The following is a 25,308-nucleotide window of genomic DNA, read 5'->3' as shown; positions in this document are numbered from 1 at the left end:
TCAACAAGGCAACACAAGTTTTAACACGTGTTTCTCTCTGCAGATCAGTAAAATCATGAGGCATACCTTTTTCATTTGTTTTTATTTTATTGATTTGACGCAAATGTGTCAATATTGTTAGTAAGATAACGTTAAACCATGCCTGCTAATTCTAGGGTATTGGCTCGGATCGGCTTCCACCATCTCTTTCAATTCATTGTTATACACATGTGGCGGTCTTCCACGTGGTTCGTTCTTCAAATCAAAATTTCCATCACGAAAGCGTTTAACCCAAAATCGCACGTTCATTAGCAGTCCCCTCTCCAAACGCAACATTGATATTGCGAGCTGTTTCTGCAGTGTTAGTTCCGCGTCGGAACTCGGATTCAAAGATCACTCGAATTTTCGAAGTATCCATCTTTCTTGTCTAAGCTGAATAAAAAAAAAACAACTGAAAGTCGATAATCGAATGTTGCTCATTTTTTAAAAGAAGAACCTCATAAGTATCATTTGAAAAAAGTTTCACTAAAAAATCTCAACCCATGAAGGTTCTATGTCAATTCGAAGTACCTATTACAATAAAACGGTAATTTCATACTTTAACCCCTATTTATTACCTACCATACTTATAAATTATCAGAAGAGGTAGAAGCTAAACTTAAATGTAGACACCTGGTGTCACCTACCGTAAACTGTTAAATTTTTCTTCACAATATGAACAAATTGCGCACAACAAATTGACAAATTGAAGACTTTGATTGTTGCTTCTTTTTTTTCCTACCTATGCTGATAGCCTTGACAGGCTTTACCAGCGTTACTTGCGGCCTTGCAAGAGCAGTGCTTCGCAGAATCTACCACCAGATCGGAAACGCGATCCACGGAGAAGGTCCGGCTAGAAACTCAAGGGGCTGTGTCTATGGGTTAATTTACTCGTCGAACCCTTCGTTGCAAGCGACGGGTTCGGCGAGGACGGTAACCGGTGCTTGAGGTACCTAAAAGCACCGTTAATGGATCGGGAGGATCCGTAATGACGTGTTTAGGGCGACGTCGACTGTTTACCATTCGGTGCACAGGATTGGGTATGTAATTACCGGCGGCCACGACAAAAGGGTTTTCGTGTCGTGCCGCTTTCTCAAAGTGGCGCATTGATGCCGACTGTATATACTTACTGATTGACTATTGTTGCACCGACAATTGCTGCCTAGGGGACAAGTTATATGAGTGTCATCTTCTCTAGGTGGAAATCTAACATTAAGCATTTTAGAAATACCCCCTTGACATTTGGTACAATACGAAACTTGCGAAAGTGTACAACTGTGTTTCTTTTGTCTGTAAATACAGTACGTAAGGGTCCGTGGAAGTGAAGTTTGATGGTCATAGCGTATCTATCTATCTTCAAGCTAAACACTGGCCCACAATGAAACAAACTAATCATTTTTGAGCGCTATCACAGTGGATATTGATATTTTTCATGTTGCTTCAATAAACATACCCTCAATTCTGCGTAAATAAACAGAAGAGTTTACAGCCGGCTCAGCTACCTACCCGTGCAAACAAAACTAAGAGGATACAATGAAACGTACCTATCTCGTCTTCATAAATGTGTCTTGCAGTGAGCGGCACGCACAACCTCTGTCTCCTTCGTTTTTACTATGATTACATTACGCGCCACTGCTTGTATTACTACATTACCTGCAGGATTTCGTCTTATCGGTGTCGTTGTAAAACGTATGGTGCGTGTATTCTTTACGCGTTTCTAAGGGTCGTTTCAGTTTCTAAAAAAGTAAAATGTATATTAAATATCTTAGGTGATTTTGGGATAAAGTAAAAAACAACGAAAGAGACCACGCGGCCAACCACTGCCCTAACTGGGCTGCAAACCCAGAAACCGTCGCAACCGCCTTACGAGAAGCCGAGGGCCGGACGAGGTGGAAACAGCTCAAGAGACAGGCCACGGTCAAGTTTCAAGGACACGACCTTCAGTAATGAAGAAAGCGACGAAGAAGAAGAAAAAACGACGATTGACAGACTTACTTTGGCTTTTGATATAATATGTTCGATAATGTTTTGGCTGGATTTCGTTGCAAGCTCCGTACCGAAACTGCTATGCCAGAGGATAGCCGTTATTTTAGATTATGGGTTATGTATTGATTTTATTAAATTTTAACATCAAATTAATGTGCTTCATACTACAAAGCCTTGAAGGATTAGGGTTGGAAATTACGATAAGGGGAAGACCCTGATGTTTTCAGTTAAGAGTTGTTGTGCCCCTAGGTATTATTCGCGTTCAATTTTGTAATTTAGAAATATTGAAATACGTTGCATTTTTCTGGGAATACAGCCACGCTTATGTCACTATCTTGTTTGTAAACTACCAATCGATTTGTACATGAAATCAAGAACCGGCGAGTATATTGTGGTATTTACTATTACTACATTACATATACATTTTGAGAAATTCCACCTATAACCATTTAAATAAAACATTAGTGTAGACATAAACATAAATAGACATAAATATGAAAATCGATTAATTATTAATCGATATCAGCTAGCTACATCCGCCTTGCTTCTGTTGTTGACAAATCAGATGTCCCGATTTTAAAAGTTAGGTATCCTTTATTTCTGTAAGATGTCGGTCAAGTCATGACATTGTTTCATGTCTCTGAGTAGGTCGTCCGTAAGCTACAGTTACCGTTTAAGGCTAATGTTGCCGATATAGAAAAACAAACAATGTATCTCCTATGTTTAATTCGACTGTACTTTTACAAACGGGGATAATTGAAAGCTCAACCTAAGATATTATTATAATCTCGGAGAAAAAGTTAAACGAATTAAATTAAGATAATAATTTTGTGTTTTTAACAGTCATAAAGGGGATAATTAAAATGCTCAGACTACTCAAACACTCGATATCAGCAAGGATTATACTTTAAAACGAGTTTGTAATGATGAGAGTTCGTTAGTGCTACACTAAATTAGCGATGTTGCAGCGATGTATATCGTTACACTGGCTTCCGGAAGTTCGATGTCTTTTCTTCTTTATTTCCACCTTATTCACTAAGATTTTTTTTTATTGCTTAGATGGGTGGACGAGCTCACTGCCCACTGGTGTTAAGTGGTTACTGGAGCCCATAGACATCTACAACGTAATTGCGCCACCCACCTTGAGGTATAAGTTCTAAGGTCTCAAGTATAGTTACAACGGCTGCCCCACTCTTCAAACCGAAACCCATTACTGCTTCACGGCAGAAATAGACAGGGCGGTGGTACCTACCCGTGCGGCCTCACAAGAGTTCCTACCACCAGTAATTACGCAAATTATAATTTTTGCGGGTTTGATTTTTATTACACGATGTTATTCCTTCACCGTGGAAATCCATCGTGAACATTTGTTGAGTACGTATTTCATTAGAAAAATTGGTACCCGCCTGAGATTTGAACACGGGTGCATCGCTCAACACAAATGCATTGGACGTCTTATCCGTTAGGTCACGATGACTTCCAGCTTAAGTGGGGTCAGCGAATTTTTCTATTCCATTCTCTTCTATCAGCCGTCATTTCAACACTCACTCCTCTCTCTCATATCGTCATTCACACACTCCAGTCATGTTTTCTTCGTGTAATATATGGTTTCGCTCAACTATCATAGTGTTGATAATGTAGTCAACAGCCTGCCAACGTGTACATCATGACTGAGGAGACTTGACGAAAGAGTGGTATGGACTTGTAGGGGTATATACGACAAAGGGAAGATCTTCCACCGAGCGGGTGGAATATTGCTCGGTAGACTGACGGTCCCTGTGATGTTGTTCGGAACTTGTATATGCAAGCTTATCTGAAAAATGTCGTAAGCGAGATTCAAGCATCTATCAAATATCTTGTGTTCTGTGATTGCTACCGCCACAGACTCAATTTTGAAACTGCGTTAAGTACTACAGGCGCATATCTGGGCCACGAACGCAAAGCTACATCGCTGTCACTATAGCACCGGCCTTACTTAAATACCTTATGTAATCGTCTATATTCGCCTTCACTGTTTACAATCTTTAACTTTCTCGTTACAACGCTCATTCTCTTATGCGGTATCATACAAATAGTACGTGTTAGTTAAAAAAAAATCATCTCAGACCCGAAGTGTTCACTTGCATATAATATGAAGATGAATGGTGAATTAGGTAAATGATAAATATTTAAAAAAAAATTAAAATAAAGAAACCCTATTTACTTAATCGAACAAGTTTCGCCTAAACAGTACAAGAAAAAAGAAAATATTTTCTTTAATTATTTGGAAACTCCATTTGGCTACATTTCTTCTATAGCTATACAGTGTAGTTTTTATAACAAGTGCTCTGAGGAATTGTTTGATCCCATCATCTCAATTTCACCTTTAAACCACTCATCGTGTATAATCCGGACTTGTAATGAACAAGATCCTCAAACGCGGCTTGAAAACCTTCGTGTGCATCCGCAATCCATGTATTAATTAATAATGATTCATGTACTCTAATGCCATATTTCTTTTTTTCAGGGGAACCCTCAAGGGGCCGGTTAAGGAAAACAGCGGCAAAGTTTTGCGGCCTGGGCTCGTGGAAGAGAAGACTTCCAATCACGATATGGCTTCCACGTTATACATTGGAATCTCTGTTTAGGGATTTCATTGCCGGTGAGGCCATATGATATTTTTTTAGCTTTTCTCTCCGCACATTACTCAGAGCCTTTTGGCGTGGACATTGGCTGTTCGGGCGTTATAGAGGAGCCATTTAAAAAAAAATTGCTATTTAGCCTATATGAACATAATTAGAATATAGTAACCCATCTTGCGCAAGGCAGCTGGCAGTAACTGGATGCGTAGAACCGAAGATCGGGTTCAGTGGCGAGCTTTGGGGGAGGCCTATGTCCAGCAGTGGACTGCCGCAGGCTGATGAGGATGAACCCATCCTGAGATCCAAGTCTGGCCAGAATTATGTATCGCACTGCGTGATTAGGAAACTATCGCAGTATGCTAGTTAGTACCATGAACGAAACGCTATTGTCATTCTCCGGTGAGTCCCTTTGTCTTCGTCGAACTCGTCGATCAGGACGAAGACGAAGGATTTTTACTGGTGGTAGAACCTCTTGTGAGTCCACACGGGTAGGTACCTCTACCCTTTTTTTTTGAAGCAGTAATGCGTTTCGGTTTGGGGCAGCCGTTGTAACTATACTGAGACCTTAGAACTTATATCTCAAGGTGGGTGGCGCATTTACGTTGTAGATGTCTATGGGCTCCAGTAACCCCTTAACACCAGTTGGGCTGTGAGCTCGTCCACCCATCTAAGCAATAAAAAAAAACGAAGAGTTCAACCCATAGATACAGTCCACTAAGATACTCGCCGGATCTTTTCTATGCCTCGCGATTTCGATCCGATGGTAGATTCTAGAGCTCTTGCTAGGATTAGTGTTGGCAAATTTTCTCAGGTTGAGCCCGTGAGCTCACCTACCCGTCCGGGCGTTGTTGGAATAGCCCTCTAGGCTACCATTGAATAGTTTGGGATAATAAAACCCTTCGTCGCATCTTACTACACCTTCGGTAAAGGACTAGGGAAGTTTAGGTCGTCGCACGCGTATCTGTTGTTGTACTGTTGCTGAAACACTGTCTCAGATTGTTTTAATTATATTCTGTGTTGCTAGTTTGTTGTTAATATATTCTACTATTCGCGGAACTGCTAACCGATAGATACGATTAAATAACATCAATCAAATCAAATCAAAAAAAAATTCAACATAAATGGAAGTACATACTTGTTGAACGTCAAAGAGAACTACCTCCAATTCACAAAAACTAGCCTCCGTCCTGAGAAGAATTGGCAAGAAACTCAGCGGGCATGCCTTTTTTTTTAAATATTAGTTTTTTTTTAATATTAGATTTTTTTTAAATATTCATTTTTACAATGAGTATTATAACGTCACAATTATTGCAATATTGAAACGCCCGGAGCGAGCAATTCATTTCCACTTTGTGCAATCTTCTGGATAATCATTGACTTTATAGTAAGCAATAAAGCACATATGTTCTTTAATAGTTTTCTTAAACCTATGTATATGTAGGTTCTGAACATCTTGTGGGATTTTGTTGTACAGGCATCAATAGGTACATCATCTGGAGGTACGGTTTTTTAACACGCGTTAAAGAACGACGTTTTTTCCGGTTCCGGTACTCGTATCATACATGTCATAGTATTGTCGCTCCGAAAATAATCGCACAAATAAATAGATACAAGGCAAGGTTCGTTAAAGATTACTATTAAATGTGAGTACGAAGGTGCCGCGAAGTGTTGAAATTAGTCACCGCCACACAACTATTGGATTTGACAAAAACACGGACGAAAACAAACCAACAGTATTTGGAGGTTAGAATATTGTTATAACCAGAAAGCACACACACTAACGTAAAATTACTGAGAGCCTGTCAAAGTCACCTCGTACGCAACTATCAACGTCAGTTCAGTGCTGCCAAGGCTATAAACTAAAATAACCTTAAATAATACGTTCCATTCCACGCAAATATGGATGAACAATTTGAACTATTCTTCGAAAAAATTAAAACTGAAATGAAGAACCAATCAGATTCTATAACAAGTACTATTATGGAAAAAATTGGTGAAAAATTAGAACCTGTGATAGAAGAAAACAAAAAATTAAGAATTAAAGTTGAGCTTTTGGAAAAAAAGATAGAAACTTTAGAGAGAGACAAAAAAAACAACAATATAATAGTCCACGGGCTGAAAGAGGGAGAAAAGACTACAGAGCAACTGCTTAAAAATACTAAGGAAGTATTTTTGAAAACATTAAATATAAATATTCAAGATTGTGAAATAAACAAGATTTATCGTATAGGGAAAGAAATCAAAGGTAACAAACCTAGGCCGACACTCTTATCCTTTGTTAGTGGATTGAAAAAAAACGAGATATTAAGGAATAAGAAGAAGTCGAAGGAAATAACATTCACAGAAGACTACTCTAAAGATATTTTAGAAAAGAGGAAAGCACTAATACCACAATTAACAGAAGAAAGGAATAAAGGCAAAATCGCTTACCTAAAATACGATCAACTCATAGTAAAGGAAAAATCAAACACATATTATGAGAAAAGAAAAAGGGAGGTATCTACTTCTCCGCAATACTCTCAGCCAAAAAAACAACAAATTTCATCTTCATCGAAGGAGATAGTGAACGTGTATGACATGATGAGAGCTAGGTCCAACTCTCTTACCTCTACAACCTGTTCAAGAGACAAAAAATCATAGCAATTGGATATCGGGGAACGGAATCAAAAAACAATCTGTAAACAACTTTACAAATCAATAATAGCAAACAACCCTCCCCCAAGCCGGCTGGTCCCCGTGGGGGAAAAAGACCACAACCCTCCAGCAAAAATTAACATTAATAATACAACTAATGCAACCAAAACAACTGGCATAGCAAAACCACTACAACCAACCCTCAAAATTGGAACATTAAATGTAAGATCACTAGCTACCACAAAAAGCTTTATAGAACTAACGTATATGTTGCAACAAATAAAAATCGATATACTTGGCTTAGCAGAAGTTAGAAGAATGGGGTATGCAATTGAAGAACATGAAAATTATATATTTTGTTACAAAGGTGAAACACTCGGCCAATATGGAGTTGGATTTTTAATAAACAAAAAACACAAGAATAACATTGTCAGTTTTTCAGCGTTCTCAGAACGAGTCGCTCTATTGAAAATAAAATGCAACAACCAACTGCTTTCAATAATACAAGTATATGCACCCACTGAAAAAGCTACAGATGAGGAGATCAACTCGTTCTACACAACTCTACAGATAGCGCATAGTCACACAGGAGAAAGCGTATTCTTAATCGGTGATTTTAATGCAAAAGTTGGCCAACTGAAAACTGAAGACAGTGAAAACTTTGTTATGGGAAAATTCGGTTACGGAAATAGAAATGAAAGAGGAGAAAAACTAATTCAATACGCACTGGAACATAAGCTGTCAATTATGAACTCCTTTTTTAAGGCTCGAAAAAACCGCAAATGGACTTGGCTCTCCCCTTGTGGTAAAATAAAAAATGAAATTGACTTTATACTGTCAAACCACCCCAAAAGGATTAGAAACATAGAAGTACTACATGGCTTTGGATTCAGATCTGACCATCGTTTAGTTAGAGCTACGTACACGCTAGAACAAGGTAAGAAGAGTAGAACATCATTTAATGCACAACCTAAGCTACTAAGGACAAATGAGGATACATCTTCATACTTAAAAAACCTTGAGATCAATATACGTCAACTGGAAACATACCAAGAAGAAGATATTCAACCTTTTTACAACAAACTAGCTAACATCATCAACACTAGCCTTGCTTGCAGATCAAAAAATAAAGAACAAAAAATGATTAATAAAATACTTAGCGAGTCTACAAAAACTTTTCTCACAAGACGAACGGAACTGCTAAAAATAAAACAAAAAACGAAAGAAATGAAGGAAGAACTAAGCACACTATTTAAAACTACAAGTAAGGCAATAGATAAAGACTACAAAGAATATAGACATAAAATCATTGAAAATAACCTAAACGAATACAGAAGTACGAAAAAAGCCTATAAGAAATTGAGCACACACAAAAATTGGATTCAGAACTTAAAATCTAAATCAGAAGAAACGAAAACCAGAAAGGATATCATGAACTGCGCCACAAACTTCTACAGAGAATTATATTCCGAATCGATTTCTTGTATTACTACAGTCGAAGCAGCAATAGCAAACTCTCAAAACACGAATGAATTGCCACCAGTAGATGAGAAGGAAGTCATAAAACATATCAGCAAACTTAGACCACATAAAAGCCCTGGTCCTGACGGCATACAAAATGAAGCACTGAAAGCTGGCGCTATCCTACTAAGTCGGCCACTTATGTATTTATTCAACAAGGTTCTGAACATAGGCCAAGTACCGATCCAATGGAAAAGATCTGATATAATCCTTATATACAAGAAAGGAGACCCTCAAGACATATCTAACTACCGCCCGATTAGTCTTCTTTCAAGTGTATACAAACTGTTCACGTCAATACTACAAAGCCGGCTGAGCCCGCAGATAGATAACTATCAGCCAGTAGAACAAGCAGGGTTTCGTTCTGGATTTTCTACAACGGATCATATACAAGTTTTACAACAAGTAATGGAGAAATACAAGGAATTCAACAAGCCACTTTACATTGCTTTCATTGACTACGCCAAAGCGTTTGATACGATCTCTCATGATGCTATTTGGGAAGCGCTGAATAAATGCTACATAAACGAAAACTATGTAAGAGTACTGAAAGACATTTATGAAGGTAGCGTAAGCCAAGTCAAACTGGAGACGCGAGGTCCTGATATACCGATCGGTAGAGGCGTAAGACAAGGAGACCCTCTCTCACCTAAGCTGTTCATAATGGTACTACAACACGTTTTTGATAATCTTAACTGGCAGGCGGAAGGGATTAGAATTAACAAAGATCGGCTTACACACCTCAAATTCGCAGACGATATTGTCTTATTTTCTGAAACAAGCAAAGGATTAGAAAGAATGATAACAAGTTTAAATGAAGAAAGCGAAAAGGTGGGCCTCAAAATGAACGAAAATAAAACAAAAATAGTTACTAATGATTACATTAACGCCATATACTTGAAAGGAAAGCCGCTTGAATATGTGAGCAATTACATATACCTGGGAAAACAACTATCATTCGATGACAAAAATGAAGAACTAGAGGTGGAGCGGCGCATCAACATGAGTTGGAAAAAGTTTTGGTCCCTGAAGGAAATCTTGAAAGGGGAATTCCCCCTTTACCTAAAGAAAATTGTGTTGGATACCTGTGTCCTACCTACTCTTACATACGGATGCCAAACGTGGACATTCAGCACCAAAACAAAAAATAAACTAATAACATGTCAAAAAGCAATGGAAAGAAGCGTACTAAAAATAAGAAAAATACAAAAAGTAAAAAGCGAAAAAATTAGACAAAAAACTAAAGTTATAGATGCCTTACAATATGCTTTAAAACAGAAATGGCAGTGGGCAGGACATATAGCAAGACGCACAGACAAAAGATGGACATTACAGACAACTATGTGGAAAGGACCAAAAGGAAAAAGAAGAAGAGGGCGCCCTAGAAAAAGATGGATAGACGATATAAAAGCGATAGCAGGAAGCGGTTGGATAAGGAAAGCCATGGAAAAAGGGATTTGGAAGAAGCTGGAGGAGGCCTTTACCCGAGAAGGGGTTCCGATCATTGGTACAGGAGAAAGCAACGTTAGCGAATAAAAGAAAATTAAAGAAATTCTACCCTAGTATATTTAGATATTAAATCGCATGTAATATATTATCATTATGGATTAGAAATAAACAGGCTTTATTATTATTATTATTATTAAAGAACGACTCCCACTTCTGTAAATTAAAATACACCGATCATGTTATTGTGCGGCTGCAAGTGAAAACAGATGTTACCTAAACATTGACACGCATGCTGTACGTGGATAGCGTGTTTTGTTTTATTTCATTACGTTTATTTACAGATATATTTTCGTTTATTTGCGTAAATGAGTGAAAGAGCTCATGGATAACGTGACCATTTATCGGTTTCTCGGGTTGCGATTTCGATCCGGTGGTAGATTCTAGAGCTCTTGCTAGGGCTAGGTTTAGAAAATACTCTCAGATTTAACCCGTGAGACCTACCCCTCGGTGAGAAATTAAAATAGTCTGTCGCGGATAGCCATCATACAACGCAAGATATTTGACTGATGCCGGAATCTGGCTTACAACATTTTCAAGATAGCTCGTATATACTTATATACAAGTTTCGAACAACAATACTTGGACCGTCTGTCTACCGAGCAATATCACGCGCTCGGTGGAAGATCTTTTCCTTCGTCTTTTAAGTCTCCCACAAGCAAATAAATAGAGAAAAAAGTGTTCACGGCATCCGGCAAGAACCTGAAGCTCGCATGTCCGCCCACTCCTCCCCAATTTCGCACATTTCATGTTTTATGTCAAAATTTCAGGTATAACGGTCGGTCTCACGTCAATACCTCAAGGCATTGCCTACGCAATGATCGCTGGCCTACCCCCGCAAGTAAGTACTTTTTTTCCTACCTATGCTGATAGCCTTGAGAGGCTATTTCAGCTTCACCCTAGCGTGCAGGTGAGCTCTCGGGGCCCAAACTGGAAGTGTTGCTAACACTGGCCCTGGCAAGAGCAGTGCGTCGCAGAATCTACCACCGGATCGGAAACGCGACCCACTGAGAAGATCCGGCGGGAAACTCAGTGGGCTGTGTCTATGGATTAATTTACTCGTCGAACTCTTCGTCGCAAGCGACGGGTTCGGCGAAGACGGTGACCGGTGCTTGTGGTACATAAAAGCACCTGTAATGGATCGGGAGGATCCGTAATGACGTGCTTAGGGCGACGTCGACTGTTTACCATTCGGTCCATAGGATCGGGTATGTAAGTATTAAGTTGGCTTGTCATATCCAATATACACCACATTGTTAACAAGTTTTTATTGGTTATTATAATTCTGTATATATTTTAGGTTTAGTACTGTATATACGTGATAGGTAGCCAACTTGAATACATATATCTAATTGAAATTTGGTATAAGGTCATGAACATATTTGATAGAATGTTCCAGAAAAATATACCTTTAGAACTTATAATCGATTTCATCACTGCATTGAACTGATTCCGTTTTAGCATGTACTAAAATCCAATGACCATAGATAAACACTAATTACAGACAGGACGCTGTTTAACTAAAAGTAGTTCATCTTTGTTACAGATCGGTTTGTATTCCAGTATATTCCCGGGCATAGTCTACAGCTTATTTGGAAGCTGCAAGGACATTACCCTGGGCCCGACCGCCATATTATCGGCTCTCGTGGCTAAGTACGTAGCGTACTCCGACGATTTCGCATATTTGGCCTCGTTCTTGTCCGGGTGTATAGTCCTACTGTTTGGAATTTTACAACTGGGTGAGTGTTTTTCGTCTTAGGTGAAAAGAAAGATTGGAGTATGCGCCCCCTCATGGGAACATATGGGAGCTTTTTTTATATTTCTGTATAGGCAGACTAGCATACGGCCCACCTGATGGTGAGTGGTTACCGTCGCTTATGGACGTCAGCAATGCCAGGGTCAGAGCCAAGCCGCTGTCTACCGTTTAATACTCTCCACAAGCCTCGTTTGAAGAAGGACATGTCATACCGCTCGGGAAACACTGTGGACGGGAGCTCATTCCAAAGCCGGATGGTACGTGGCAAAAAAGATCTCTGGAAACGCACTGTGGATGAACGTATTGGCTCCAGGTAGTATGGGTGAACTCTACTCCGGTGGCGGGCGGTGCGTTGGTAAAAACGAGACGTTGGTATCATCTCGAACAATTCCTCAGAGCACTCCCCAAATCCACTCCACTCAGAGTCTCAATGTTATTGTAATAAATGCTCTTCCAATCCTCGAATAACGCGTGAATGCTCAGTGGCAGAAATAAGCTGAACGTTGAATTCAGTAATTACGGAATTAAAAAAAAATGCGTGTTTGATGGTATGCTAAATGGGAAAAATAGGTGGTAAGGGCTGGATGCGAAAGGGAAGAGACCTAAAAATGGAGTGCATTTAAAGAGACATTCAACATTGGGTGGATACAGTTTGAAGAAGAAAAAGAGAGATAGAGAGAGAGAGAGAGCGTGTTTGAATTTAGTAGTTAGAATTTAGTAGTTAGTGTTAGTATTTGCCTAATGAGTGAAATTCGATCAAAATTACTGAAACCTCAACATTTACATTAATTTAATGTTATTTAATTAACTTAATTATTGTGTTTTGTTTGTGAAGATTTAAAAACTGATTATTTTCAAACAAATTAATAACATTAAACTTTCGACAATTAATACCGAAAATTCAGTTCATAAACAAAAGAGAAATTGGTATATAACTTTTTTTTTTTTTTTTTTTTTTTTTTTTATTGCTTAGATGTGTGGACGAGCTCACAGCCCACCTGGTGTTAAGTGGTTACTGGAGCCCATATACATCTACAACGTAAATGCGCCACACACCTTGAGATATAGTTCTAAGGTCTCAGTATAGTCACAACGGCTGCCCCACCCTTCAAACCGAAACGCATTACTGCTTCACGGCAGAAATAGGCGGGGCGGTGGTACCTACCCGTGCGGACTCACAAGAGGTCCTACCACCAGTAAGTTATACCATACCAGTAAGTAATAACTGTTTGGTCTTAGCCTATTTAAAAAAAAAATGTATAGATTACTTGATTTTGTTTATTCTCCGGCATAGACGTTGTTGTTGAAAGGGTGTTACGTGCATTCTTTATAGGAAAAATTGGTATTTTCCAAAAGGATTTTGAATCCCAACGTCTTCTAATTGTAATAAGTCACGAGCGCTTCTGATGTGTGTATACGTTTGTACAGGATTCATATTAGATTTCATATCAAAACCTGTGATAGCGGGCTTCACAACGGCCGCGGCTCTACAAATCGGAGCATCCCAGCTGAGATCCCTGTTTGGAGTTTCTGGTAAGATCTGCCGCTTATATGAGATCACGGCTCGTCTCATGGCGAGTGCTAATGGTGGCATTGCGAGGGACTTAAACTGATCTGCTGCATTGTACCGCGGACTTTTTCTTGCCTTGTAAAGACAGGTGTATCAGAGTGTATGGAAAAGACAGATGCAGGGATTCCTTCTTGGAGCTTGTAGGTATTGGGTAGGAGCGCATCGGTGTAGCGGTGGCGGTAAAGAAGTAGACTGAATGATCCCTAACAGTCTCACTATGTAAAATTTATTTAAGGCCTTCAGCGCAAAAGTGGCCGAAGCTTACCATAGTTATTATGGAGTAATGGAGGTTTAAGTTTTCATGAATTTGAATTTGAGTAGGCCACAAAAAAGCAATACGCGCAGAAATAATGTTTACAAAGCCATCTGTTATCTATGGGTGAAACTATGGATAGGCCGGTTTTGCATCAAAATTTATTATATTTTTAATAAATTGCAATATAACTAGTCAGGTCATAAGTATTGTCACACAGTAAAAACTTTTCTTTTAGAATGCTGGCCACAAAAAAGTTTATTGAATTCGAATTTCGAATTGTTCATGAAAATAAAAATGTATACTTTTAAAATTTTACTCATTTTTAAATATGGAGTGGACGCTTAAAGAAGACCGTGTTGCAGTTATTGCGTTGCATCGTTGCGGTTACGCGCCAATTCAAATTTTTAACATACTGAAAAATTTGAATATAACCAAAAAATTCGTTTATCGTACCATCAAACGATACAATGAAGACTCTAGTGTAGATGACAGGTCAAGAAGTAGTCGCCCTCGGTCTGTTAGAACTCCAGCAGTGATAAAAGCTGTGAAGGCGCGAATTCAAAGAAATGCCAAACGTAAGCAGAAACTGTAGGCCCTTCAGATGGGGTTAAGCAGAACCACGGTGAAAATGGTGTTAAATGAAGACTTAGGGCTTCGGGTGTATCGAAGAAAAACAGGACATCGTTTGAATGCTCGTCTAATGGACCTGAGACTGAAGAGATGCCGCGCTTTGTTGAAGCGGTACGCGGGAAAAAAATATCGGGAAATTCTTTTTTCGGATGAAAAAATTTTTACCGTAGAAGAGAGCTACAACAAACAAAATGATAAGGTTTACGCACACAGTAGTGAAGAAGTGAGCAACCGTATTCCGCGTGTCCAACGAGGTCATTTTCCATCCTCGCTCATGGTATGGTTGGGAGTTTCTTATTGGGGCTTAACAGAGGTACATTTTTGTGAGAAAGGTGTAAAAACGAATGCAGTTGTGTATCAAAATACAGTCCTGACGAACCTTGTGGAACCTGTTTCTCATACCATGTTCAATAACAGGCACTGGGTATTCCAACAAGATTCGGCGCCAGCTCATAGAGCGAAGAGCACACAAGACTGGCTGGCGGCGCGTGAAATCGACTTCATCCGGCACGAAGACTGGCCCTCCTCCAGTCCAGATTTGAATCCGTTAGATTACAAGATATGGCAACACTTGGAGGAAAAGGCGTGCTCAAAGCCTCATCCCAATTTGGAGTCACTCAAGATCCTTGATTAAGGCAGCCGCCGATATTGACATGGACCTCGTTCGTGCTGCGATAGACGACTGGCCGCGCAGATTGAAGGCCTGTATTCAAAATCACGGAGGTCATTTTGAATAAACTTTAGTGTCATAAGAATCTATGTTTGTTAAGTTCATTTTGGTATATGAATGGTTACATAATGAATAAACTTGTTTCAATTATTTTACATTAAACATGTGACAGAATTTATGACCTGACTAGGTACATAGAACGGTTGATTATGAAAAAAAAGTTTTTGCGCTGACGGCCTTATTTATTGTGTAGATGTTTGAAAAATCCTACGGAGCATCTTGTGTTGTTTTTTTTGTCCTACCTATGCTAATAGCCTTGAGAGGCTAGTTCAGCTTTACCCTAGCGTGTAGGTGAGCTCATGGGGCTCAAACCAGGAGTGAAACTGGTGTTGAGTGGTTACGGGAGCTCATGGAAATCGTAACGTGGAAGCTGCCACACACTTTGAGACGTTAGGTCTAAGTGCCTGTTGTATAGTATAACAGTAAACAGCCCCGCCCTGCATTACCGCTTCGCGGTAGGAATAGATAGGTTGGCGTGGCGACACCTACCCGTGCAGATCCACAAGACGTTCTTTTTTTTTTATTGACGTATAGGCAGACGAGCATACGGCCCACCTGATGGTGAGTGGTTACCGTCGCTCATGGACGTCAGTAATGCCAGGGGCAGAGCCAAGCCGCTGCCTAAACCTACCACCAGTAATTATGCAAATTATAGTTTTTGCTTGTTTTATTTTTGTTACTGGGTTTTATTCTTTCATCGTCTTGAAGTTGTTGTGGCCTAAATAATAAGACGCTCAGTACATTTGGAAGCAATTAAAAAATCTTTGTTTTTGGTAGATTTTTTGTCAAGTACGTTTCTCATTAGAAAAATTTGTACGCGCCTGCGGGATTCGAACACCGGCACACTCGCATCGCTCCTTATTGTCTTATCCTTTAGGCCACGACGACTTTATAATACCATTTGTACAATTCAATCCTGAATGACGTCATGTAGAAATTTGTGGTTTTGTAAACGTTTGCAGGCTCCTCGGGCAATACGTTCGTGAAGGCCATCATTAACTTCTTCAGAAACATCACAACGATACAGCTAAATGACTCTTTGCTGGGGGTGGTCACGATAATATCATTAATGCTGTTGAAGGTGAGTTGACTTTGAACTAGCCTCTGCGACTTTGACATTGACATTGCTGGTTTAATGCTGAAGTGAGAATCGATGTACTTCGTGGTAAATTTGGAATGATGTTTGGATTTCGGTGTATATTATTTTTTATTTATTGGTTATGTAGGCAGGATGATCTCACGACCCGCCTGGTGTGAAATGGTTACGGGAGCCCATAGACATCTACAATAAAAATGCCGCCATTTACCTTGAGATATAGTTTTAAGGTCTCAGTTTTTACAGTATAACTGCTGCCCACCCTTTAAACTCAAACGGATTACTGCTTCACGGCAGATATAGGCAGGGTGGTGGTACCTGCCCGTGCGGACTCGCAAGACGTGCTACCAGTAAAAAAAACAAAAATGATCTACCACCATTAGTTGTTTGTTTCGTATGATTCTGGTATCAGTGACACGGCTGATGCGGTAGTTGATTCATTCGCGAAACAGCTGCTCTCGAGTTGGCTGGTTTCCCTCGGAGGTGCTCGGGTAGCTGTTAACAGATTCTACCGTCGCCCGTTCAGCCCCCTGGTGACGCTGGACCTCTGTGCTATTAGCACCTTAACCTCAAAAAAAAGACCGGAGAAAATTGTATCCTTCAACATTGAACATATCAGGCTTATTTTCGTTACGTTCTTATTATTAGCTCGGTCATCTGTTTACGTAATTTTTGCTGACTTCAAGATGTCCGTTTAACTAAATTTTACTTGAAAATTTGTACACGCATCAAGGATTGATGGCAATACAATTATTACTTTAGCCTAAAATCTGTATCTAAATTATTTCGATTTTTTTTTAAGCTTGAGAATTACAATTAAATAACAATAAAAATGATGCTCGGGCAACTTGGTGCACGTGAAAGAAGTGAAACTTCTTTTGCGGTGTGTAGTATTGTGGTTTTCTTCATTTTTCATCCTTAAATCAAATTTCTCTTGTAATAGGGAAAGCCGTGTACAAGAGAAACGACCTTGCTCGCTTTGCCCTTTCCCTCTCTCCACGGTCGATACTTGGTCTTGCACGGTCGAATGGTTCGCGAGACGCTCTGTCTATTTTCTCACTCTCGCTCTTCTTAAATTGTATCTTTTCTCTCTAACCGTAACGAATCTGTCGCGAGTTAAAATTTACTCTTTTTTATTTATTTTTTATTGCTTAGATGGGTGGACGAGCTCACAGGCCACCTGGTGTTAAGTGGTTACTTGAGCCCATAGACATCTACGACGTAAATGCGCCACCCACCTTGAGATAGTTCTAAGGTCTCAAGTATAGTTACAACGGCTGCCCCACCTTTCAAACCGAAACGCATTACTGCTTCACGGCAGAAATAGGCAGGGCAGTGGTACCTACCCGCGCGGACTCACAAGAGGTCCTACCATCAGTAAACTCTAAACGCGCCTAAAGAAGTTTCACTTCAAAAATAAAATAATAGTGGTTCTGTTAAAGATTTCGAACACAAATATTGTAAGTGCATAACTAGATTGTGGCGGTAGCCATCATCCAACGCAAGATAATTGACCGATGCCTGAACCTCACTTACGACACTTTCAAGATAAGCTCGCATATATACAAGTTCCGAACCACAACATACGGACCGTCGGTCTACCGAGCAATATCACGCGTTCGGTGGAAGATCGTCCTTTCGTCGTTAAACCTACAAGATTGTGACCTGAGTTGTTTGTCTTGCAGTTTTACCTAATGTTAGTATATAAATATATATATTTATTAATATTTGTTAGCACGCGACGATTCCGGTGGATCCGGCCTCGTCTTCGTGCCGGGTCCGGTTCGCCAAGCTCTGGGTGTACGTGCTGAGGGCTAGGAACGCTCTGGTCGTGTTTGTCGGTTCCATCCTCGCCTACATCCTGTACGTGCAGGGCTGGACGCCCTTCGCATTGACAGGTCCGTATATCGTCGACTGGTCTCAAACCTTACAGCGCAACGTGACGATCTGGTGTTAAATAAAACTCGCAGACATCACACCGCGCCTGCCGCCATCTTGACATTTATGAATTAACTTTTTGGCGGGAACGCGAGGAGTGAAGTTGTGTGATTTGTTTTATTTTGTCTGTTTAGTGTTTCTTTTAAATGTGTAATAACGGTGGTTTATTAACTGTTTAATATCCGTGAAAGTGCACAAATGTGGGAAAATGAAACAAACAAAGCCACTGGATGTAACTTATCGGGTTCCTCCAAAAAGTCCACTGAAAAAATCTCAGTAAACGACCACCATTTTACTGAGATTATATTTCATCCCATATCATCTCATTTCATTTAATTTCATCCCAGTTGATTAATTTCTCAAATTAATCACCTTCATTTCATTTCATTCCATATTATAATTTTTCATAAAAATAAGAATATAAATTAAAACAAGACATGACTTAAAGGTCTTAGTTACCAGGTCATAAAATCCCATAGAAAAAAAACATTTATGAATTGTTCAATTGTATCACTGCTGAGGATCACCCATGACGCTCAACAGTATGGACTGGACGCGATACCTGATCCGTCCAACACATTGGGTTCCGACCCCTTGGCCTATTGCCTTCCTCTTTCTCTGTCACTATCAGCTGTTTTAGTATACCACATCTTCTTGCCTTACTTGATTACCTTCCACTTTCTCTGTAACTATCAGCTGTTTCAGTTACCACATCTTCTTGCTTTACTTGACTTAAGCAGACTGGTGACAGACACCATCTTGGGACATGAGGTTGAAATATGTTTTGTTTTCATTAAGATTATAGTGAAAATTGTATAGAACATTGGTTAGTTCGTATCCAGTGGAAATAGTGGTTCCCGTAATAATCTTAAGGTAAATCTTAAGATGTACACCTCTTAACTCTTCATCCTTTCCTAGTACTTATTTTTCCAATGAAAACAAAAACGGTTATTGGTCCATGGACATCATCACAAACATTTCGTCACCAAACCTGAAACTTCAGTTCGGACAGAACAATTAAATTTGGGCAGAGTAATTTTATCGTAATAGATAAATAAAACAATTACTACCAAAATACTAAATTTGTTTTAGAGGATTCCTTGTTGCTTATGTTGCCCTGGTACGATATGAAGCTCTGGGAAGATATAATAATATTATATAGTTCTTTTTCTTGTTCTCATAAAGCAATCGGTCCATGAGCTTCGGTGACCACTTCGGGAAGCCCATCATAATCTTATCTAAAAAAACCAGATGAATTTCGAGAAGCTCTTCCCGTTTATGCTCTCCTGGTACTTTAATGAAAAAGCGTTATTCCCTCTCTGTGCCAATTTCTCTCTCTCTTTCTTTCTAAGGTATTAATTATCTTAATATTTATTTCATTTTTGTAAAATGTACAATTTACTTTCAAATATGATTCAATTAAGCTTATAAAATATAATAAAAAATCTATCTTTTTTTATATCACTCTTCCCAATCGCACATGTGTCCATATATTGTGCAATGTCGTATTGTCTTCAACCAGGTAAAATAAATGGAGGTCTGCCCCATTTCGGTCCTCCCCCCTTCAGTACCGTGGTCGGGAACCGAACTCTGAACTTCACGGACATGCTAGCTGTGTTCGGAGCGGAGGGCCTGGTGATGCCCTTGGTCACTATATTGGAGAGCGTCGCCATTGCCAAAGCATTTGGTAAGTGTATTTCGGGTGCTCTTTTTAATTCTTATGCTGACATTTTGTAGGGTATTTTTAGAGTATGTCTCTTGTTTTCTCTGCAAAAACAAATTTTGTTTATTGCTTGAGTTTGTTGTGAAGTTTTAATCAAAATTGATTATCATTTGAAGTGGCCTAATGAAGTCAATATCTTATGAAATAGTTATAGTTAGTCAGTTAATTAATTGTAATAATAAAAATTAGGTTATTTAAAAAAAAAACCTATTAAATAGCAAACAGAACAACCAATTAAAATAGTTAGTATATAAATTAAATATAAATATAAATTAGAATAGTTTTTACTGGTGGTAGGACCACTTTTAAGCCCGCGCGGGTGGGTACCACCACGCCGCCTATTTCTACCGTGAAGCAGTAATGCATTTTGGGTTTGAAGGGTGGGGCAGCCGTTGTAACTATACATGAGACCTTAGACCTTATGTCTCAAGGTGGGTGACACATTTGCGTTGTAGATGTCTATGGGCTCCAGTAATTACTTAACACCAGATGGGCTGTGAGCTCGTCCACCCATCAAAGCAATAAAAAAATTAAAAAAAGTTATTTTTTATCCTTTTGATTTTTGTCCGAATACCAGGTCAATGAATTGACATTATTGTTGTATTGTCATCGATTCTTGATTTGTCCCTGAATCTGTTATGTACATAGATAGATACAGGAGAAGCCAATAAAGATCAGTTTCCCTCATCAGCTGGGTCCAAGCCCGTGGACGGCACGCAGGAGATGATAGCGCTGGGGGCCTGCAACATTCTGTCTTGCTTCGGGCAGAGCATGCCGACCACGGGCTCCTTCACGCGCACCGCTATCAACCATGCCTGCGGCGTCACCACCCCCGCGGGATCCCTGTTCAAAGGTAACCCGTCCTCTTTTTTATGCTTGAAGTATTACTGGTGGCCCGGAGACTTTTCTAGTTTCACCAGGAGAGGTGGGCGAACAAAGGCTCAGCCAGAAGTGGTGGGATTTGCTAACAGCTGCCTGAGCGCCTCGGAAGGATACCTAACAACTCAAGAGCAGTTGCTTCGCGAATCTACTACCGGATCGGAATCGCGACCCGCTGAGAAGATCCGGCGAGAAACTCAACGAGCTGATGCATCGGTAGGCATCGGCTTGGCTCTGCCCCTGGCATTGCTGAAGTCCATGGGCGACGGTAACCACTCACCATCAGGTGGGCCGTATGCTCGTCTGCCTACATGGGCAATAAAAAAAAATCATGGGTTAGGATAACCCGTCCTCCTCGCTGACCCCCCGGCACCGCTCCGCCCTGGGAGACTTCGAGATTTCAAAGTGATCGACAGTATTGTATAATATATCGACGCAATATTACAATATTTTTTTTGTATTTCTTTTTTTATTATTATTGCTTAGATGGATGGACGAGCTCACAGCCCACCTGGTGTTAAGTGGTTACTGGAGCCCATAGACATCTACAACGTAAATGCGCCACCCACCTTGAGATATAAGTTCTAAGATCTCAGTATAGTTACAACGGCTGCCCTACCCTTCAGACCGAAACGCATTACTGCTTCACGGCAGCAGCAATAAAAAAAAATCATCTATATTAGTATCGCCCTGTCCGCCTGTGCTTCTGATTGTGACGTCATACGTCAGTAAACACGCCGACGGGCGGCGCCGTGCGAGCCGATGTCATTCCGTAGCAACAAGCACAACGTAACCAAACCCTTCATCTTCCAGCGTGTCTCGTCCTCCTCGCGGTGACTCTGTTAACGGACGCGTTCTTCTTCATCCCGAAAACGGTCCTAGCAGGGATCATCATCGTGGCCATGACCTCCATCACGGAATTCGGTCTCGTGACGAAATTGTGGAGGAATAGCAGTGAGTTGATACTTTATACGAAGTTTGCAGAGTTTTCTTTAGGTTTTAACGCGTGGGGAAGGGAGGTGTAGAATGGAGGTCCGAAATGAGGCTTTTGAGGACAAGTGATAATGTAATCTGAATATAGTGAGAATTTTTGAATGGTTCATAATAATGGACAAATCTTTTTTTATAGTCCTTGTAGGCAGACGAGCATACGGCCCACCTGACGGTGAGTGGTTACCGTCGCCCATGGACTTCAGCAATGCCAGGGGCAGAGCCAAGTCGTTGCCTACCGTTAATTACTCTCCACAAGCCTCGTTTGAAGAAGGACATGTTATAGCGCTTGGGAAACATCGTGGAGGGGAGCTCATTCCAAAGCCGGATGGTACATAGGTGGCAGAAAATATTTCTGGAAACGCACTGCGGATGTAAGCAGTGGCTCCAGGTAGTATGGATGAACTATACTCTGCGTGGTGGTGCGAGGGTAAAAACGAGATGATGGGATCATCTCAAACAATTCCTCAGAGTACTGCAAATGCTTCAAATACTTGTAAGGCATTTACGGATTGTAGCTATAAAGGCTTGTTATTGCTCAACCGCCCTCCGCGTTGCGCAGAGCTGGAGCTGGCGGTGTACTCGCTGACGGTGCTGGTGGGGGCGGGCGTGGGGCTGGAGTACGGCATCCTGTGCGGGGCGGGGCTGGACGTGGCCAGGACGCTGGCGCACGCCGCCCGCCCCGACCTGCACCATCAACTCTTCAAGGTGAGGTGGACTTCACGAGCATAGCGGTGACAACGCTTCAATGCTGTGTATAAGTGACCCTCGCAAAAAATCCAGCTGCCAAAATCGACTTATGATCAAAGGTTGTTGCCCCGTGCGAAGGCTGAGCATAGCTCTTGTTATGACGCGGCCGATATCGCACTTTTATTACGCGTGACGTCATTTGAGGCTAAAACAACCTGACCATAGATTGATTAACCACATAGAACGACGTGCGCTATGAATGGCCTTTAGCTTGACGCCAAACTGCATTTATGTTAGAATTCCCTTGTTATTTATAATATTTATTTAAATCATGACAATGATAATAATGGCAGATGAATATTATTTACAAGGTCTTATGTTTAAATTGTCCATTAAAATCGATATTTCTAATTTGAGTTTGTTTTCAATAGCGTCATGGAAGTCAACGGACTACAGTATATCTATACATTTTTCATAATTAATTTTACTATATAATATATTCATTTTTGCACATTTACGTTTTACATTTATATACATACATCACATTATATGTTCACAATTTAGGAGTGGTTCAAATCGTGGAGGGCTTATAAATTGAGTGTGGAAAGTTCTTGCACTCGAAGCTCCTTTTCCTCCAATTCCTATTTCAATGGAAGCTATAAATGCGAAAATTTATTAAAGCTGTAAGCACTATAATTATTTAGCTTTAATTTCCCTATTATCAATATAATGGGCTTGCACAGGTCGGCAACCAAGACTGCATAATCCTGACGTTGCTGGGTACGCTGACGTACGCGTGCTGCGAGCACGTGCCGCGTCAGCTGCGGCGGCGCGCGGGCGAGCACGTGCACGTGGCGGTGCTGGACGCGCGACACGTGCAGCGCCTCGACTACGGAGTGGCCGAGGTGAGCTCCCCGCGCTCCTGCGACCCTGGTACTTTAGAGTCGAGTTCGACTACGGAGGATTTCTTAAATCTTTCAACTTTCTTTTTTTTGCTTAGATGTGTGGACGAGCTCACAGCCCACCTGGTGTTAAGTGGTTACTGGAGCCCATAGACATCCACTACGTAAATGCACCACCCACCTTGAGATATAAGTTCTAAGGTCTCAGTATAGTTATAACGGCTGCCCCATCCTTCAAGCCGAAATGCATTACTGCTTCACGGCAGAAATAGGCAGGGCGGTGGTACCTACCCGCGCGGACTCACAACCGGTTCTACCACTAGTAATTACGCAAATTATAATTTTGCGGGTTTCAGAATTTGATCTCCACGATACTAGACCTCGAGCAGAACCACAGGTTTCTGCTGTGGAACTTCAAGGAGAGCCACAAGCAACTCCTCGAGGACATACACCCCGGCTTCTCTGGGCGGTTCGTGTCCGGACCCAGCATTGACCAGCATATATTAGGTACGTGTCTCCCGGGATCACACGATGCTTTATTACTGTTATGTAAGGAGACACGGTGGTCAGGTAAGTGGCTAAAGTACATTCGGATTATAATGATTACAATTAAAACGCATTCCGATGTATGTATTTTTTTTTATTGCGTAGATGAATGGACGAGCTCACAGCCAGCTGGTGTTAAGTGGTTACTGGAGCCCATAGATATTTACAACGTAAATGCCACCGCCCACCTTGAGATATAAGTTCTAAGGTCTCAGTATAGTTACAACGGCTGCCTCAGCCGAACTGCCCAAACCGAAACGCATTACTACTTCACGGCAGAAATAGACAGGGTGGTGGTACCTACCCGTGCAGACTCACAAGAGGTCCTACCACCAGTAAATCATATCGTCTCATATCGCCTCCATTTTTCCATTGAATTATTTATAATATAATAAATTGAAGATCTCACAGACAAAGGGTATCGGTACCTTGAGATCTGGCAGTTTGGCTGACTTTGGCCTCTATGTTCACGGCAGGAGGATCTCACTGTTTATAATGATGATGATGATGAAAGTTGTGTCTGAACTTTTGCTAATTTCTTTTTATTTCAGGACTGGAACCGATACCAATGCGATGAGCTTTAAATACTGAAGACTTAATATATTCCATAATGAACTTTATGATTACATTAATTGGAGCTATAAGCTCTGCCTTTTTATAAATAAATTGAATTAAATTCAGTAATAGAATAGGATAGAATATAATGTGGTACATCAAAATGAGATGACATGAGATGAAAGTTCTTTTAGAAAGGCAGCAATTTTTTGGAATGTATTTGCCGGAGTACATAGCACTTACCGTCACTCGATCCCTTGGCTCTTTCTTTTGCCTTCGTTGGCGATAAAAACGTCGTCACATTGACCGCTCTTACAGTTTTAAGTGATCTCTTATCGATGTAGATTGCGATGTACTTATAATTAAAAATATTTGTAAGTATTAAAATATGAGGCTAATCAAAAGTATTTTTCTAATTATAAAGTGCTAGTCTTTGATCGTTTAAATGTATGAAAAAGATATGTACCTGATAAGCGTGTTGAACAATTATTATATGTTTATGTATGTGTATATGAAATGTAATTGATTTAATAAAATTTTGTTAATGATTATTTTGTCTTTTATTATATTTTATTACACAATCGTCTAAGTATTCGCGAGAGGCAGAAATAATTCTAGTTTTATGGTTTAATCTTAGTGCGTTGCCATTCACATCCGCATCCTTCTTTAATCTCCAATGTCATTATATTTTTATTGCTTGGATGGACGAGCTCACAGCTCGCCTGGTGTTAAGTGGTTACTGGTGTTTAGTGGTTACTGTG

General features: G+C 40.3%; 1 protein-coding gene across 2 annotated transcripts in view; it reads left to right on the top strand.

The window, feature by feature from the left end:
- Positions 1-25,098, top strand: part of LOC114248074 (sodium-independent sulfate anion transporter) — a 30,329-nt gene extending 5,231 nt beyond the window's left edge. The window contains exons 1-14 of one of the 2 annotated variants that reach the window (XM_028181198.2): positions 4,052-4,157; positions 4,511-4,645; positions 11,057-11,127; positions 11,833-12,025; positions 13,471-13,575; positions 16,191-16,309; positions 18,060-18,222; positions 19,785-19,949; positions 20,677-20,838; positions 21,678-21,818; positions 22,417-22,562; positions 23,288-23,449; positions 23,803-23,953; positions 24,544-25,098. In XM_028181198.2, the coding sequence (XP_028036999.2) occupies positions 4,136-4,157; positions 4,511-4,645; positions 11,057-11,127; positions 11,833-12,025; positions 13,471-13,575; positions 16,191-16,309; positions 18,060-18,222; positions 19,785-19,949; positions 20,677-20,838; positions 21,678-21,818; positions 22,417-22,562; positions 23,288-23,449; positions 23,803-23,953; positions 24,544-24,569 (1,761 nt within the window). In that variant the 5' untranslated portion in view covers positions 4,052-4,135 and the 3' untranslated portion in view covers positions 24,570-25,098. Of the gene's footprint in view, positions 1-4,051; positions 4,158-4,510; positions 4,646-11,056; positions 11,128-11,832; positions 12,026-13,470; positions 13,576-16,190; positions 16,310-18,059; positions 18,223-19,784; positions 19,950-20,676; positions 20,839-21,677; positions 21,819-22,416; positions 22,563-23,287; positions 23,450-23,802; positions 23,954-24,543 lie in introns of those variants that run through there. The other variant, XM_028181197.2, reaches the window with a different exon arrangement.
- Positions 25,099-25,308: the final 210 nt, after the last annotated feature.

The sequence above is a fragment of the Bombyx mandarina genome, chromosome 17 (assembly GCF_030267445.1).
Source record: "Bombyx mandarina strain Sakado chromosome 17, ASM3026744v2".
NCBI classification, from domain to species: Eukaryota; Metazoa; Arthropoda; class Insecta; order Lepidoptera; family Bombycidae; genus Bombyx; species Bombyx mandarina.
This window is presented reverse-complemented; position numbering and strand designations above follow the sequence as displayed.